We start from the raw sequence: 19788 nt of genomic DNA on the forward strand, positions 1-19788 counted from the left end.
GATGTCCTAAGTAATTCGCAATTGTATTTTTTGGTCACCCACACTAAGAATTGAACCTCTAATCTTCAGGAGAATATCACTTTTACAATTGATTTTTCCAAGTACTCTAACCACTGAGCCATGGGTCCTCAAAGTTGAGCAGCAGTAAGTCAGTTACAGACACCATTATAAGTTTGGGTTTTTTTTGTCTTTTTTTTTATTTTATAACTTCAACTAGAAGCACATGTGACTCATTGGATCATTGGACCACTCTATTTTTACTGCAAAAATTCATAAATGCTGATATATCTTTAAAGACACAATTTTGTATAACTAAAAATAAGTCTATTCACTTCCATATTATTTATTACTAGTAGGACCCATTAATCAATGTTGCCCAGTGGAAACATGCCTCCCTTCATAAAAAATTAAACTACGGATGTTGTTGGCCAATCCCCAACGTAATAATGTTAAGAACAGCTTTCAGAATACACCCCCAACCTCTTCATATTAAGAATGGCTTTCGGAATAAACCTCCCCCCCCATTTTATGAGGTTGGGGTTGTCAAAGTATTTGCCCCAAATTTAACCTTGATATTCATTGTCCATAGCATACCCACCCACAAAAACTATAACCCCCCCCAAAAAAAAAAAATATTGGGGGGGGGCAGTGTCAGGCAGAGATAAGTAGATTTGTCTTATTCAGCATAGTCAAAAACCTATAAAGGTCGACATTTTAAAGGAAATTGCGGCGTTGGTGCTAACGTAAAAATTTACCCCACAAAAAAAAAGTTAATGTCTGAGCAGTGTTGATAATGAGTTTGGAAAAAAGAAGTAAACAAAAAACAAATATATAACAAATAAGTGTTTCCGTAGGCAATGTAATTGTGGGTTAATTTGTAGTTTAGCAGCGTAAATTATTTGACAGACACAAAAATTATAAGAAACTATTTATTTGGAGGCCGCCATAATGTTTTAAAGAATTGCCCTTTCTGAGGATTGATGCATTGGCCTTTTTAAGGCTCATTCATGGAAAAAGGCCAAATTTGGCCATAAAAAGGCTAATCTGTCAAACTTTAGAAAGGCCAAATTATGAAAGCAATATGGCGACCTCAACTTATGTAAATTTAGTCTAATAAAAAATGTCAAAATAATTGTAATTTTTTTCTAGTTTTATTTCAGCCTTTGGATCTCATGTGTTTTATATAAGAACAAAATTTTTATAATTTATTTTGCTGTCAACAAACAAAAACGAAACAAAAAAAAATAGCATTGTGTATGGGTTGTAAATAATAGTTGACACGATAAGTAACACAATTGAAACCTAGGTAAGTGTAGGAAAATATGTAATTAAGTAAAATCATCCACAGTAATAGTAAATGTAAAAAAAAAAAATGCTAAAAAAAAACAAACGGAAACAAAGCAAAAAAGAAAATAGGAACGTGTAAAGGTTGAAAAGACACTCCAAAATCGAAAAATGAATAATAGTACCCGTGCATTCATTTATGTATGAAGTGGATTCTGGAATAATAGTTTGCCAGTCTCGGCCAATCAGATGGCACAGATTTTGAGAAGGGAGAATTTATTAGTTTTTAATCAGGTAAAGGAAAGATTGTTATGTGTATGTTGCTAATAACCAGTTACGATGGGTGCAATGTAAGTATCGTAGGAAAATGTAGAATAGGTCCCGGTGTCAACTCGTAGCAGTGGGAAGACTAAATATTTATAGAGAAAAATAGATTCCTTCCTCTATAGATTTTGCAATTGTGATGTTGCTTCTAGGATCCAATGTAGCATTTTATGATAATGACTTAATGTGTCTATCATTGTGTTAAAAAATTACATAAGATAGTGGCTAATAGCTTAGACCTAATGAATTAGTATGTGGCATCTGTTATTGCAAACCTACGGTCCAGAGAGGAATTTCTGCAGTCAAAATATTATATAGAAGATAATTATTATAGAAATAATGAGACTTATTTGTTTTCCATCTATTTTACATGTTTGGTGTGTACAGATATATAAAAACTAGAAAACTGATATTAAATGTAATGTTAAATTCCTTAAAAAAATGTAAAAAAATAATGAAGTAGAGAAAGGGAAAGAAACTGAGACATTTGCATGCAAGTATTACGTTTTTGTAAACAGTTCACTTTTTGTAAGAAAAAAAAAAGTGCTCAAACTGAGATTGAAATCAAAGCCTAGTGAGTCAAGTACACTAACCATTAGGCCAGCTTTACACGATCTTTAAAAAGTGTTTTAAAACCTACTTATTCCTAACATAGTGTGAACGATTCACGCATGTGCAGTCATGAAACAGTTGACAGATAAAAATCCGGTGGCCCCCACCCCCCATGTACTAATATTTCAATCTTGATCCCTTAGCAGCCATTTTTCCGGATGAAAACCGATTAAAAAGTTTTCCGCGTGTCTGAATATCCTCTATACCAAATTTCAAGTCTGTAGATAAAAAATTCGTTGAGTATATAGGTTGAGAAGTGTCCTCACACGCACATTCTACTTTTATAGATATATAGATTCGATTGGCATACTGATAAAGTCACTCTTCTCTAAATGCTTGCAGAGGCATTAAAAATATTAGAGAGCAGCTGAATCAACATAGTCGAAGTTAGAAAGATAAATACATACATAGCGTAAAGAGAAATGGGTGATTGATTCGGTTCATTATAAATTACGACTAATTAGAGAAATTAAAGCATTTTTGTTCCACGAAATGACTCCATCTTGGAAATGAGGGAGCGTTTAGCATATATTTTGTATTATTAAAGTCTATAAGGAAAAAAAAACTTAGAGAAATAAACGTTGATTGACTCTCCTTTTAATATAATGATAGATTGCATCTGTTTCACACGTGCAGTGGTTGGTTTGCATTCGCGGTTGATTTGGTTATTTTGTTTTACAGCATATCAACCCTTTACAGATTATTTAATGCTGAAACCAATAATTTTAGAAAAACTTTTATGTTTAAAGTCCAAATGTCATATAAATATTCAAGTATTTATTCATGGCATTTTGGTTTGGTTGTTTTTTCTTTCTTTCTTTTTTCTTTCTTTTTTCTTTCTTTTTTTTCTTTTTTCCCTTTCCTTCCTTTCCTTTTTTCTTTTCTTTTTTTCTTTTCTTTTTTTCTTTTCTTTTTTTCTTTTCTTTTTTTCTTTTCTTTTTTTCTTTTCTTTTTTTCTTTTCTTTTTTTTCTTTTCTTTTTTTTCTTTTCTTTTTTTTCTTTTCTTTTTTTTCTTTTCTTTTTTTTCTTTTCTTTCTTTTCTTTCTTTTCTTTTCTTTTTTTTCTTTTTTTTCTTTTTTTTTCTTTTTCTTTTCTTTTTTTCTTTTTTCTTTTTTTTCTTTTTTCTTTTTTCTTTTCTTTTTTCTTTTCTTTTTCTTTTTTCTTTTCTTTTTCTTTTTTTCTTTATTTTTTCTTTTTTTTCTTTTCTCATTCTTTTTTTTCTTTTTTCTTTTTCTTTCTTTTTTTCTTTTCTTTTTTCTTTTCTTTCTTTTACTCACCTTCAGCCCAAACAAGGTATATCGTCACTTTTATTTATTTATTTATTTATTTATTTATTTATTTATTTTTAATCAATTTTCACCCCCAAACAAGGCACAATGCCACTTTGAAGTCGGGGCCTACTATCGGAGACATAATTTGCAGGGGCATTATAAAGGGAGATGAGTAGCAAGATGTTTGTTCACATTACACTTGAACTTCTGCATATCAGTACAGTTGGGAAAGCGTGTAAGGGGCTACTAAGTGGGACCATGCCTAAAAAAGATTAACAAGTTATTGGTTTACCTTACATTTGAACTTCTGCATATCAGTACGTTCAGGGAAAGGAATTCCAAAGTCTAGTTGTTCTAGAGAAGAAGCTATTAAAGTAGGAAAGCTTTCTGGCTTTTAGGGACCTCAACAGTGAAGGGGTGTGATTTTGTTGCTAAGTGGATTTTTTGGGGATATGTATGTTGAGGGAGTACATGTGCAATGAGTTCATCAGGCACATTCCATGAAAATACTTGTAAAACAGGCACAGAGATACAATAGTGTGGCGATGGGACAGGTGTTTACGCTTAGTTGTCAAAGTAGGACCTATTAGATTGGAAACGCTTTTTTTTTTTTTTTTGGACTCTGTCCAAGAGGGAGAGTAGTCATAAGTGCACCAGCCCAGATGTGGAAACAATACTCCATGCATGGGGTCTATGGTGGCTTTTAGAGATCCCTAGATGAGTTCATAATTAAAGGATACTCTAACTTAATATCTAAATCTGACCCCCAAGATCGCCATGGGCATGGAATATGTGCCTACATTAAAGATGGCTTTCCATGTGGTAGGGATATCTCCAGAGAAGACCCTAATTTACCTTATATGTGCTTTCGGGTTACACTTGCTTACACCACCGCATTTATATTTGCCCTCTATCACCCCCACACCAGCGGGGTTACTATCTTTAAGAGTATATCTGAGAAAATTGACCACATCCTGTCTGCTCATCCTTCGGCTAATATTCACATTTGCGGTTGGCTTCAATGTCCATAATGTGGAATGGCTGACACACTCAAATAAGACAGATGATGAGGGGAGGTTCTGTCATGATTTTGCCATTGCCTATGACCTCACTCAGATTGTTCACAAACCCACCCGTGTGCCCAATACTACCGGTCAGTATGCAAGCCTTCTAGACCTTTTTCTCACAACTTCCCCTGAGCTATGTTAATGTTTTGTTCTATCTCCCCTGGGATCCTCTGACCACTCCGTTGTATCAGTTAAGATAAAAATTAAATGTAATAAGTTTTCAGACATACCTCTCCACCGTACTGTATATTGATACTGTGGCTGACTGGGATAGCTTCTGTACATTCATATCTGATCTACCTCTGCATTCCATGTTTAAAAAGGATGTGTCCTCTATAGTATCAGACATGACCGAATGGTTAATTGTAGGCATAAACCGATTCATACCATCCAAAAAATTCCATTGCGCACAGAAATCACTTTCCATAACTACTAACGTAATAGATGTTCTGAGACTAAAGCTGCTTTCAGGACTGCCAGCAACCACTGTAAAAGAGTAATAAAAAATGCAAGAGAGCTATATGCTCAGTCCATCAAATCCAAAGTAGCTGAGCAGCGGTTTGGTTCCCACCAGTTTTGGCAAATAGCAAACAGGATCCTGAACAGAAGCGTGCATTCTATCCCAACCATCATCAATGGATATGAAGTCATCTCATTAGCATCAGACAAGGCTAAACTATTTGCCAAGAACTTTGCAGCTAATTCTACCCTCTGCGACGAAGGTCATCAACTCCCCATATTTCCTCCTATAACAGACAACACACTATTCAAAATGCAAATATCTGTGCGTGATATCACCAAGCTAATCAAGAACCTTGATTCCAGTAAAACAACTGGCCCAGACGGTGTGTCATGAGTAAGTTACTGGAATCCATGTTAAATAAAAGACGTAGTCAACCACCTCAGCAGAAATAACCTCCTTAGTGACATGCAATATGGTTTCCGTTCTGCTAGATCTACAGCTGATGTGCTAACAGTTATATTCCATAGAATTAGTGAATCTCTCGACAAAGGCTTCCTTTCTAGGGCAATTGCTCTTTACATATCAAACGCCTTCGATAAGGTATGGCATAAGGGCCTACTTAACAAGATTTCCAGCTACGGTATAACTGGAAATGTTTTCTCAATTATTAAATCATTTCTCTCTGATAGGCTCATAAGAGTAATGGTTGATGGGCAGAAATCAAAGACCTACAGTATTAATGCTGGAGTCCCTCAGGGGTCTATTCTGGGCCCAAATTTCTTCCTCATCTATATCAATGATCTCCCAAAACACATACTTAAATCATTCGTTGACATCTATGCTGATGACATGACCATCTATGGCAACACATCAAAGGCCGTAAATGACAAAGCTCTCTCTGATTCTTTCTCCTCTGATCTTGAGCATGTGGTACAGTGGGGGAAGAGGTGGCTGGTTACTTTTAATGCATCTAAAACCAAGCTCCTATCTTTACATCATCAATGCTTTGATCCCCATCTGGCATCAATTGAAATAGATGGCTCTTGTCTTGGTGAGGCTCCATGTTTTGACAAGCTTTTGGGTTTGACCTTTACTCCTGATCTGAAATGGAACACTTACATCAAGTCTGTTGTCCACGTCGCTGGGAAAATGATGGGATCTTTCTACCGCTCCAGAAGATATCTCACTACTGATGTAATTCTCTATCTGTATAAAAGCCAAGTACATCCAAGGATAGAGTACTGCTGCCACATCTAGGCTGGAGCTACTAAAAACAGCCTATCCTGCCTTGACAGAGTACAGAATAGACTTTGTGGCTTAGTGGGGGATTCTCTTTTCTCTTCCCTGCAACTTCTCTCCCACAGAAGAGACGTTGCGAGCCTGTCTTTGTTTTATCTTTATTTCCATGCCAAGTGCTCATCCGAGTTCCAATCTTTCATGAAAATCACTCGTCTAGCTGAAACCACTATCAGTAATTTTCCCCACTCTTTATCAGTGCCTTAATCAAAACGTAGATTCCATGAACAAAGCTTCTTTCTGAGAAGTGCACACCTGTTGAACCCTCTTCTGATTGCCTGTTTCCCACCTGACTACAACTTGGATGTCTTCAAGTCCAACATAAACAAATTCCTGATGAATGCTCCCTTAAGTAAAACACTTTATCAAATCTCCAATACTAACGATCACTACAATACTATCCCATTGATTACTGTACACGGAATAACTCTTCTCCCCGAGTGGCTTCCGGGCCTTAATAAGGGGTGACCTCCATGTAAAAAAAAAAAAAAATACTCTCAGGTGTGAGTAGTTTTCTAGCACGATAGATGAAACCCACCTTCTTTGCAGCAGCCTTTGCAATGTCTCAAATGTACAGTGTAGAACGATAAAATTTTCACCCTAAAGAAAACACTGCAACTTTATTTAAAAAATTTATTGAAAACATCAATTTCAGGTAACTTGATAAGTAGTAGAGCTGATATCTGTTCAATGTAGCCGTTCAGCCTCGATCACCATCTTGATTCTGGTCTAGAACTGGTAGCTACCTTTTCCACAAGTGCTGGGGAAAGCTCAGCAGATGGCAACAATCAGGCTGGCTTTGATATTGTAGGAGGACATGATGTTCTCAATGTATAACCAAATGAAGTAATCTAGCAGATTCAGGTTGGAGGAGGTGGGCCAGTGAGAAAAGGGTACAAAATTGTAGCACTCCTTCTGAAGCCAAGCCTGGATCTCTTTGAACTTGTGGGCTGCCACTGAGTCCTGCTATCACACCCTGGGTCTGCCAACGGCCACCTGATTGCACCGGGGATCATCACACTCTTCAACACATCCAGTTACACTTTGGTGTTGACTTTCTAGCTAACTTTGAAGACGTGAGGTAGACTGATGTGGTCCTCACTTTAAAACCACACTAAATACCATTGTCTGATGCGTTGAGCTGTGCCCTCAAGCATTGAACCATCCGGATTTGCATTTTGAGGGTGCTGGCAATGGTCTTGTTTTTATAACTTGGATCGGTAGAGAGAATGAGTTGTACAGTGGTGCATCTCCAATCTCATTGAACATTGTGTCACTTTCAGGCATGATAGAAGGCTCCTATTGCTCTTGAGATTTGTACATGACTGGCCAATTTGTCAGCTATAAAAAATGAAAACCGTTTTTTATCAAACAGAAATGGAATCATGTTGTCTTTTCTAGGGCGACAATTTTATTGTTCCATCCTGTATTTGTTCCAGTTCATATTTCTTGTGAATGTTAAGCCGAGGAGTTTGAAGGAAGAATTCTCAAGTAGGGTGTTATTTGATATTAATGGTTGGAGAGGCATCTTGTAATTGTTAACGGAGAGCAGCTTAGTCTTATGAGCATTAAATGTTACCATCCATTTATGACTATACTCCACTACAGTTTGTAGAGGAAAATTGTTTTTATTTTCAATTTTGCAGAATATGATTGAGTTCTGCAAAAAGAAAGGTAAAAAAAAAATTTAAAAAAAAATCAATTACATTGCTTGGTGCATTCTATGTCAGGAAGCCAGTATCTTCAGACAGTCTGATCTGGTAGCACAAGAGAACTAGCAGTTAAGTTGTCTTAATTAAATAGAGAATGCCATATTCTCTGTCTTGCCTGATTGTTTCCACGAGAACAAATCTTTCTCTATCTACCTGCCTCCCCCATTAAGGCTGGATGTCTCAGAAAGGTTGAGCTTAATGTGAGGTGTGATCATTATTGAATGTCGCAAGGGACATTCAGCAATGGTCACTGAGCAGATCAATGAGCTCTCAATGCAAAATCATGTGATGATGAGTGTAATACTACACTTTGATCCAAATCTCCATATTGGGCAAATCTAGTGATCTTGAAGTATACTTAAGTAATCCTACATGGATAATCCATCATTCCAATACCTCTCCAACTCCTTCAACCATCTTAAGTTCTTCCCAATTACAATTGATACGGATATTGCTTTTTGTGTTTCATCTCTTTCACACTTTGGCTCTAAAAAAAGATGATTGCTTTTCGCTCATTTCAGTTCTATCCTGCGCTTCCAAAGGACAAAGTTTGCCATATTCTTTCTCTTGTAAAGGTCACTGTTTGCAATATTATTTTAGACAAAAAGCTACTTCCTATATACGACATAATCACGTAGATACACTGGTTCTCGTTAGATCTTCAAAGTTAAGCAGCGTTGAGCCTGGTCATTACCAGATGGGTGATCATTTGAGAATAGTAGGTGCTACATGCAAGAGGAGGTTGATGCCTCCTTACAAGAACTGCAAAAATGTAATGTTATCTCCCTTGACAGGGATATACAAGCGACTAAATGCTGTTTGTGAATTTGATATTCCCATGAAACTTCCTTTTTTGGAGGAAGTCTATTCAACGCGTCTAGGGTGAGTGCCACTTCGGATGTTCTTTTCTTACATATCATTTTCTTCCTACGTTCCGTCTCTACCACTATTGCAACTACTTGCACTGCCATTACCACGATTATTCATGTATTTTTCTTTCTCTTCTCCAACTTGTCTTATTGTCTTGTTCCCTTTCCCCGGAATTGTTAATTTTGTCAAACTTCAGACGATTCATAATGAGGAAAGTAGAAGATTTTGTTGTCTTTTTTTTTTTTTTTTTTCATAAAAAAAATTACTTTGTGTCTCATTCACCAAGGTCGTTTTTAATGTGTGTGTGTGTGTGGGGGGGCAGCTCACCCAAAAACTGGCACTCTGGAAGTAGGCAAAAATAAAAATTACTTTAGTATAGAAGGGTTTCCCCTATATTGACTAAAGACAAATTATTTTGAGTGTAGCATCAGAACAGATACTACATTTCGATCCTATATATTTAGTTTAATGGACATCATATTAATACAATATTACAATAATGTGTACATCAAAATAATAAAAAGCAACATAATTCCAATTAAACTTAGGCATGAAGCTCTGTTAACTTGGGGAGTCAAGAGTCTTTGTAATTGTTTACGAAACTTTGAGATTACTCTTAGCCAGTCCCTTACACCATAATACTGCATTCATACCGTGGAGTTTAACCTACTTAATATAACCGTAATCGTTATTATGAGTCAATTTATATACATGTCTGCGTGTGTATTTTATGTATTTTTTTATATATAACAATGTGATTTTATTTGAAAGTGTTTTGTTGTGGAAAATTTAATTGCCTATTGACAATAAGTATGATGGCAAGTGGGAGAATCTTAAAAAAACAACACTCAAAAAGAATGCCAAATCTACTTTTCAACTATATTTTTCTATCTAAAATATGACTTATTCCCCTTACTGATTTTTATTTATTTTTTGGTGATTTATTTAAAAATGCTTCCTTAATCGTCATCTAGTCTCAATTAAATAATTTTAAAAAATAAGTTTTAGCAAAGTACAATATTGCTAATAACACTATACAACGATAACGAATTGCCTGGTCAGAAATAGAACGTAATTTGTCAGTTTAAATACTATTTAGGTCTGACTGTATTACTATAATTAGAAAAAAAAAAATCACCAAATATAATACAAGAAGAAAAGTATGGGGTTTTCTTTTGTCGAAATGGTTCCTTCCTTATCAAGCAATGGAGAAAAGTTGATTCTTGACATGGGAACCCTTATCTAATAATTTAGTCTGTAATATGTAAACAAAAATATTTTTTTATCTATAACAAAGAAAATTTGCTCAGTAACAGTTCCTTTTTTAATTTAATCTTTATTGTTATGAAGGAAACAGACAATTTGTTAAAAATTACTTTATGCCGTTACTAAGCATTAACGTCTAAGCTATCACGTTTGATTTTCAAAATCAGATCTAAATAGCATTTAATCTGACAAATTATACTCTGCGCTGATTTTCATTTGTTATTGCTGTACCATGTTTTTTTTTTTTGTTTGTTTGTTTTTTTTTTGTCTTTCCCTTTGCAAAACTCAATGATATTTTGCAAAGTTAAAGAATAAAAAGTTTTTCTGTAAAAAATAACTAAACCAAACACTATGAATAAATATTTGAAGATATAAAAAAAAATTTTAAGCAGAAAAACTTTCACCAAAATGACTGAATTCAGACTTAAAACAAAAAAGGGTTGATATGCTGTAAAACAAAACAACCAAACTAAACACCATGAATAAATATTTGAAGATATAAAAATCTTGAAGTATAAACTTTTATCCTAATTACTGGATTCGACATTAAATAATCCAAAAAGGGTTGCACTGCCTTCGTCGAGTCTCAAGACAAAGGATACCCCTCCCTCTACAGGGGCAGCTGCGCATGTAATTGTGAGGCAAGGATTGTGCAATCTCCAACCACATCTCTCCTGAATCAGCACTGTTTGATTCCAGTGGCTAGAAGTCCAGAACGACTGGAAACAATGCTGAGATAAGCAGAGAGCACATACAGCACCTGGGACTCCCAAACGGTCACCCATCTAGTACTGGCTAGGCTCATCGTTGCTTAACTTCGGTAATCTGATGGGAACCGGTGTGTCAAACGTGATTATGCCGTTGATATACTGTAAAAAGCGGGGGGGGGGGCAACCAAACAATCGACCAGATTCATCCCAACTGACTTAATGAAACCACGACCACCCTCGGTGATGGTGATGAAATGGGATTGGAGATTCTGGCTATGATGAGTGAGAATGATGCTGCATAAACTTCATGATTGTATCACCATTAATTAATCGATGATTCAAGATGAGATAAAACAAATTACGACATTTAAAATTCTTGTGATCTTTTGATTATTATCAATTAAATTATATATTTTTAGATTCTTTTGGTACTTCTGCAGTTTATGGACTATTCTACTTTTTTTTTATTATTTTTTAGATAGGATTTTTAAGTTAAAAAAGATGCCATAAAATTTAATTTATTTGTTTGTTTTTTATTGTTAGATGAAAGTACAAAATAGTTCAAGTTCCTTTCCTATGTTAAGAATGGGTTTCTAAATAATCACATTATTTCAGCATGATCCATAAATTGCAGAAGTACAAAAATTTTGTGTTTTTTTTTTTTTAAATAACTTATTTAATTTTTTAGTATGAAGATTCACTCGTATATGCCAGTCTCAAATTATATCCTCGACACACAGTCCAACAGTGGCTTTGTTTCTATCGACTGAGGTATTGTTCTGTTCTGTTCTATTCCCCCTCCCAAGGCATAAACCTCTGAGAAGAGGTTTGTTTAATTGCTCAAAGTACTTTTACCGAGGAATGCTGAAGGGGCTGTTCAGGGGGTTTTGTAGGTCTGGTTGTGCTTCTTAGTGTGTCGGCTTTTCAAAATCGCACCTGACCTTGTGCCTAACATTTTAAAGAAGAGGTAAATATACTTGCATAAAATATCCCTCCATCTTTCTTGATTTTTTAATAAAATAATTCAGTCTATAATAGGCTTTTCGGAAATTTGAAACCGGAAATCATTTTGTTAAAATTACATAGCAAATAGTCCACACTCTAAGAATTGTAAAAATAAGTTTTCCATAATTTTTTTTTTTTTTTTTTTTATTGTGACATTATTCAGTAGCGTTGCTACTGAAATAATATCACAATTTTTTAGTCTAGGAGCAAACACTAGTATCTGTTCTGATACTACACTTCATCTTTTTACTGAGGCAATTTTTATTTTTGTTCCAATCCAGTATACTCCATTTCGAAAAACTGGATTTTCCTTACTGTCCTTATGGGTAGACAAGTAAATGGGAAGAGGAGACATAAACCTACAAACGAGTCTACAGTCGATTGAGGAGATGAATATAAACGAGTCTACAGTCGATTGCGGAGATGAATATAAATTGAAAATTAAAAGGTTTAAAGCCAACAGTGGTTACACTTTCTTCTGTACTTTTATTTTATTTTATTTTTTAGATGAAACAATACCCAACGCCACCATTTTTCCCCATGTGTTTTTAAACTTCCATGCAATGCCCTCTGGCAAACTCATTAACAGATTAAATAAAAAAAAAAACAAGAATGATTATTCTGAAGATGTGTCCTTTCAAAATAAACCATGATGGACGTACGTTAGAGACTGTGTCTAATAAATACAATATATTTTGCAATTGAAATGCTATTTCGGACTTTAGCATGACAGGAGCACGAGAGTGCTTTTTTGGACATGTCAGCCATTTTTAATTTTATTAAGATTTTAAAAAAGAATTTGTTTTCCACTATTATTCAAGCGTAATTTTTTTTGCATTAAATTGGCAAGCAGAAAGTAATTACTGGATTAAGTTAAAGTTTAAAGACAAATAGTTAATTTGTGTCTCAAAACTCTTACCTTCCTTCTCTGCAAAAAAGTAATTTTATATGTCAATGTAGTGTTAAAAAAAAAGAAATCTGAAAATCTATGAAATTTTGAAAAGTCTGTTAAAATGAGGCCTTTTTTAATTGTATTTCGGTTACTAGAGATCAAAAACCAGCCTACAGTTTGTCTGCAAAAATAATTAAACAATATGATATAAATGCGGGAGTGCTTCAGGGGTCTATCCTTGGACCTCTACTGTTTCTGATATTCATAAATGACCTCCCCGACAAAATTGCCTCTGAGATGGGTATATATGCTGATGACACCACACTCTATAACAGGCACGACAGGAAAACAAATGAACACATATCTAAAGAAATGACAAAAACACTAGAGGATGACCTCCAATCTGTAGTGGAATGGGGACAAAAATGGATGGTCACGTTCAATGCCGCCAAGACTAAACTAGTTTCATTCAATAATTACAAGAAACCTTCTCTACCACCTATAGCAATGGCCAACGACTCTTTATCTGAGAGTACATCTTTCAAACTCCTTGGCCTAACATTCACAGGAAACATGAGTTGGAACAATTACATTGAAGGCATTGCCAGGGTCGCTGCAAGGAAGGTGGGCTCTCTACCGTGCTAGAAAACTATTAACACCCGAAAGTATCCTGTACCTCTATAAGGTCACCATTCGCCCATGTATGAAGTATTGCTGTCATATTTGGGCTGGTGCATCTGCTACTAGTCTCTCGCTCCTAGACAAGGTTCAAAAGAGTCGCCAATCTGATAGGCCCTGAACTGGCATCTAAGCTTCAGCCTCTGTCCCATCGATGAAACGTTCCATCCCTCTGCCTGTTCTACAAGTATTTTAATGGTGAATGCTCTGACGAACTGCAAGCACTTGTGCCCCCACGACGTGAACACCCTCGACAGACTGCAAAATCCCACCCCCACACTGTAGAGATCCCTAGATGTAAAAGATCTTTCTACTCCAGTAGTTTCTTCCGCCAGAACCGCTAGACTTTGGAATTCCATTCCAGGTCCCTGCTTCCCCAACTGTACTGATGTGCAGAAGTTCAAGTGCAACGTGAACCAACATCTTGCTGTCCAAATCCCTACATAGTACCCCAGTAGTTGTTGCCTCTGATAATAGCCCCCTACACCAAAGTGGCAATGTGCCTTTTTTGGGGTGAAAATGTAATAAAAAAATGTAATAAATTCCTTTCAATCTCAGCTTATGATAGTTTTCTTTTCGGGATTATTTGAATAAAATTTGGATGCAAATAAAATTTTTCTTTTTATAAATGTATAATTCTTTCTCTTCTGTCATTAATAGTTTTTTTTTTCCAGATTATTTCCAGTTAGGTCACTACTATTTTCAATAACGTGATTTAATTTTTGAATGTTTTTTTTTGTTTGTTTGTTTGTTTGTTTTCAACTTAATGTTCATGATATTGTTTCTATGTATATAAAGACAATCCTACCTTGAATAAAAAGGGCTTATTTTATTTGGAATACTTACTGTTAGCTGTGGAATTATGCAATGATTTCAGGTAAGAAGTTCAAACTTAGCATAGCATACTGGGTTTGAACTCTGTTGGTGGCTATTGTATCAGTTTTGCTAATACTTTTGAGGAAAAATATGAATATATACTTCCTCCATCAACTATGGATTAACTGGGAAGGTAGATTACTCTCAATACTAGATTGTTTAACTCATGGAGAAGAAGGAAAACTTTGAAGTAACAATACCAGTCTTTTTCTGCTTATCTCAGCATTGTTTCCAGCTGTTCTGGACTTAAGCATGTCAGTTCAGGAGAAGTGTTGAATATTGTCATTCTTACTTCACTATAGGCTCCTCGTATACCCTTACAGAAGGTGTCCATTGTTTCTTTAGATAGCAGGAGGCTTGGGACCCAGTTACTTATACCTCTTATTTTTTTATTATTTTTATGTATCTCCATTTTTTTTTTTTTTTTTTTTTTTTTTCAGCGCCTTATGAAGGTGGAGTGTGGAAAGTGAGAGTTGACCTTCCTGAAAAGTATCCGTTCAAATCTCCCTCGATAGGTAAGTTTGAGCGAAAAGTTATGTCGTTGAGTAACAGATTGCAATAGAATTGAAAGTTGGGGAGTCAACTGGGAGGGAAAGAATGGAATTAATCTGAGGTTTATTGTATGATTTCTTACTGATGGTGACTGGTGGATTTCCCTGCAATCTGAGTGTTAATAAGTCTCTTCAATATTGCAATACTTTTTGTTCTTTTCTAATCATGGTCTGGGTGGTGCTCTTCCTCTTTGATCTTCTTGAACTCTAAAAAGCCACTTCCTGTTGTCTTGTGTTTTTGAGAGGAGTAGGGGTCATGTTATAGTATAATTTATACATATAATAAAATGATCTCGATTTTTCCTCATTTAAATTCAGTCACTATAAGATTATAAACACAAATACAATTCCAATGTGGTCATGCTTCCTGCTGCATATTTCTGGGAATTATCAATACATTTCATTCAATTTCAAAATTTTCTACATTAATTTTGACCTACCTGATTCTCATAAAAGCCATACTTAGAGGAAGTCAGCATAACTTTTACTCACTATTAGAACTTTACTGCCACTCTCCCAACAAACACTGGAATTTCTCCTTCATTGCATACATTTTTCACCTCAGATTATCAGTGTTTCATTTTCTTATTCCATGATAAATAACTTTCACATAATATTATTTCCCTATGTAAATACAGATCATTCTGTCCAGCTTAGTATTATATTTTTATGGCACTTTGCTTGACTCATTGTGAAAGTACAAATGATTATCAAGGATGTTAGTGCAGGGAGAAAGATGCTGAACAGTTGTCTTTTATACAGGATGAGGAAAGTCAATTTCTATCAAAGGTAATGCAGGAAAAAAAAAGTTAAACATACCATATATGAACAAGTTGGGGTACCCATTTGAGTTAGACATATCTGGATCCTTCTCGGATAAAAGCTTTTGCCAATACCAAAAAACGCCACCGAAATGCATGTCAAAATTTCCTCTGAGAATCATTGTCTTTGGTGTTAACAGTGAATGCGATGACCTGCTACCTAACTTCTTTCCTTAGGGTATCAGGCTGAATAATGATGCCTATGTAATGCCACCCCCCTCAACTGGGACCTTAGAAAATGTTAAGTCACAGAATGATTGACATAATAATATTTTAATTGACAAATTAATAATGTAAGTATCTCACTGCTGATGCAATCCTCTATCTGTATAAAAGCCAGGTTTGCCCTAAAATGGAGTACTGTTGTCACATCTGGTCAGGAGCTGCTCAATGCACCCTATCCAGCCTTGATAGAGTTCAAAATCAGCTTTGAAAGCTAGTAGGTGATGTCCTTTTTTTCTTTCCTGCAACCTCATTCTCACAGAAGAGACATTGCAACCCTGTCTTTGCTCTATCACTTTTTTCATGACAGGTGCTCAACTGAACTCCAATCTATGATCTCCTCTTGCCAAACTTTCACAAAAAACACTTGACTAGCTATAACCATGATACACAATTTCCGTCACTCTATCTCTACCTAAATCTAAATGCAGATTCCATGAACAAAGCTTCTTTCCCAGAACTGCCACTCTGTCGAACACTGTTCGGCTGGTCTGCTTCCCAGTTAAATATGATAGCCTTCAAATCCAATGTAAACAAACTCTGGTTGAGCTATCCAAATAAGTAATCAAATTCTACACAATTTACGATTACTACACCACCACCTTACATTCATTAACCCTTATCCTCGGGTGGCCTTCGGGCTTTGATAAGTGGTGACTCCCAAGTAAAAAAGAAAAAAAAGGTAAGCAAGCCGCATTAAAAAAGGCTGGCAAATCCATTTCACTCCCCAGGCAGAATATCGCCCTAACAATTAGTTGTTACCTTCTCTGTAACATTAATGATGGTTGCCAACATCCATGAGTTAAAGTGGTGTTATGATTAAATTTGAACTTGGCATAATCAAGTTATCAGTCTGTATTTCTATCCACTTCACCACTCTTGCCTCCCAAGAGTGACTTTTTATTTTATACAATGTACATACCTATTAACAGAAATATCATATTCCAAAAATCACACGAATTGATCAAGTAGTTTTGTTTTGTTTTTTAAGAAAATCAAATTTTATGAGTAACCGAAGAAAAGCTGTCCTATCTGCCATTTTGAAAACAATCTAAAAAAATAAAAAACAAAGGGAGATAATTAAAAATAATTCAAACTTGCAAGATTTCTATTGTAATGCCTACGAATTCTCATTAATTGCTTAAAATTTGATTTTCTTTATAAAAATAAAACTACTTGATCAATTTTTACATGATTTGGGATATATATTTTCGTTTTGTCACTGGTACGTACATGGTACAGGTTTTTCTTTATTTTCATTTCTGAATATAAGGGAAATTCTGGACAAGAATCGTAACTTTTTATTACTTCTATGGTAATAAATGCTGGAGCTAGAAACTGGAGGAAAAAATAAAAAAAAAGAAAACATTATTTAAGATGGATATTCAAAAGTAAAAGGATATCGTATTCAACATTTTTTAGATGTATCCATTAAATATGCATGTTTAAAAATGTGATGTAAGTGGTCCTGGATATGACCTTAAAATATATCCAGTGGTGAGGCCCCAGCTTGCGGGCTTTGGGGAGTATTGAGCCACCCTTTAATTGCCATTGTTCCCAAGTGCACTCTGACCCGGAGTGGAAGTACCTGTTAGGGTCCCAACTATGGGTAAATAGAAACTGACTTGAAAATAACAAATATCTTCTATTAAAAAATTTTTCTCCAATCTTTGGACTCGGCATTAAATAACCTGAAAAGGGTTGATATGCCGTAAAACAACCAACCAACCAATCAAATGTGTTACAGATCAATGGACAAAGCCTCTTGGCCATGAGTAAAGTATAGTATCTGTTTTTATACTGCATTTCATCTTTGCTGTCCTTGATCAGGGAAGGACTGGGGCAATTTTTATTTTTGTCCCAATAGTGTAGCTCTTTACTAGCCCTCAATAAAATTGACATTGTGTTTAGCTCAACCCTTGTAAAGAACATATGTAAATAGGGACAAACTACATCAAGAAGTTATTTTTTTTAAACTAAGGAGTCACCTCTTATCAAGGCTCATAGGCCACTCAAGGATAAGGGTTAATGGATGTGTTTAAAATAACTTTGTTTTTTCAGAAATGATCAACATGGATTAAGAAAAAAATTGCCATCTGAATGTGTCAAGTTTTATGCGATTCTTATCTTTTATACTTACAGGTTTCATGAATAGAATATTCCATCCGAATATAGATGAAGTGTAAGTAAAATTTTAACTTATTCGTATAATTATCACGATTAGGTTATTGCTATCATCTTGGATGTTATTCTCACAACGTTTTTATGTATATAACTTCCGATCTTCATGTGCATCATGTCAAACTCGTGTGCCGTATGATATTAGCATGCCGGGCAACGCCAGATAATCCTGATCGATTATTATTGGTCCCCCGACAAAGAAGGGATTGGACCTAGTAATTTGCACCCGTTCGTTTGTTCAGATTTTTCTCAATAACCACGACTTGGATTTTAAAAATAATTTGCACAAACATTAGTCATGGTGAAAGTAAATTTTTCACTTGTAGAGGGAGACCCCCACATGCTCAGCTTGTTATTATTAATATTAACTGTTGCATTGAGGAAAATATTCAGATAAAATGTTTTAATAGAAAGTAATGTTGCAAAACAATGTTAGGAATTCAGCTGACAATTAATTTTTGGATGAACAAGGTACATACAAATTTGCATCAGGTGATTTTAATTATTTAGTTACATGGGTGGTGATGTAATGGAATAGATAGTGACCTCCAAATTTATGGAGTGTTTTTGATTTTTGTAACTGTCTTTAAAAATCTATCAAAAATCAAGTAATTATCTAATCAATATAAAATTTCCCTGATTAATAAGTAAAGAATGTAGTTTATATTTTATATTCGTTGTATAAATATATTTGGGGGGACTTCATACCCCCCTTCCACATTTGTCCCTTGTTTGACCCCTCCAAGTCCAAGCTATCTACTAAGCACACACTCATTTTGTGGTAGGAAGGTGAACAAGTTTAGAAAAAAAAAAAAAAAAAAAAAAATTCACGGGTGCCTTCGATATTGAAGATTGAAATCCGAAATTTTAATGTGTTTAATTTTTTTATCTTTTGCGTTTTTAAGTGTGAGATTCATGGAATATATTATCAGTTATTATCTTTCAAATGAGGATAATAAAATGTTGTTTTTTTTCTTTTTTTTATTTATGAAAACACTAAAATGGGCATACTTTTAAATCTTTAAAAATAGATTAAACATTTTATTTTAGAATATGTAAACTTTCCATGTACAAGTACATAAAAATGCTTTTAAGAATCGATACCAAAAAAAAAAAAAATTAAATACGAACAAAAAAACAGGGTGTGAAAATAAGTATTAATTTTATCTATTTATTATGGTTTTTTTTTTTGGTTTTTTTTTCAAGATACAGTAGCCCATTACTGTTTACAAAAAGTTATGGCTACTTTATCTTAAAAAAAAAATAAAAATAATAGGCAAATAAAATTAATACTTATAATTTTCACACCCTGTTTAGGCATAGTAGCGGACAAGATAGGGCGACTGTTTATCTCACTGAGATTACTTTCGGCCAGAAGCTGCGGCCTCTTCTGCTGCCAGTCATCGCGAGTTCGCTCCACTGGACATGGGCATTGGAGATTCAGAGGGTGTCTATCTGATGCGCAACTGATACTGTACCTAAACTGCTCAAGCAAGTTTGGAGCCAAGGTAAAAAGTCCTGTGGTGATGGAGGGAGACTACGCCAACACCGAGGGATAAAGCACTGAATCCCCAACTAGTTATCGTCAAGATTGACAGACTGTATCATGATGATAATGACAAAAAGTTATTTCCCTTTTTTGAAAATTAACTATAACTATGAAGACATGGATTTCTGTAGATGATGG

The 19788-nt window shown here is 34.9% G+C and overlaps 1 protein-coding gene and 1 pseudogene across 1 annotated transcript in view; one reads left to right on the plus strand and one right to left on the minus strand.

Moving 5' to 3' along the window:
* The window catches only part of LOC145243996 (ubiquitin-conjugating enzyme E2 H), a 266143-nt gene that overhangs the window by 204857 nt on the left and 41498 nt on the right, over nt 1–19788 (plus strand). Inside the window, exons 3-4 of the mRNA XM_080107143.1 lie at nt 14767–14841; nt 18063–18102. Of these exons, the coding sequence (XP_079963269.1) occupies nt 14767–14841; nt 18063–18102 (115 nt within the window). The remainder of the gene's footprint in view (nt 1–14766; nt 14842–18062; nt 18103–19788) is intronic.
* LOC145244245 (5S ribosomal RNA) lies at nt 10914–11031 on the minus strand (annotated as a pseudogene).

The sequence above is a fragment of the Euprymna scolopes genome, chromosome 22 (genome assembly GCF_053919585.1).
Source record: "Euprymna scolopes isolate OS-2025 chromosome 22, ASM5391958v1, whole genome shotgun sequence".
Taxonomy (NCBI): Eukaryota; Metazoa; Mollusca; class Cephalopoda; order Sepiida; family Sepiolidae; genus Euprymna; species Euprymna scolopes.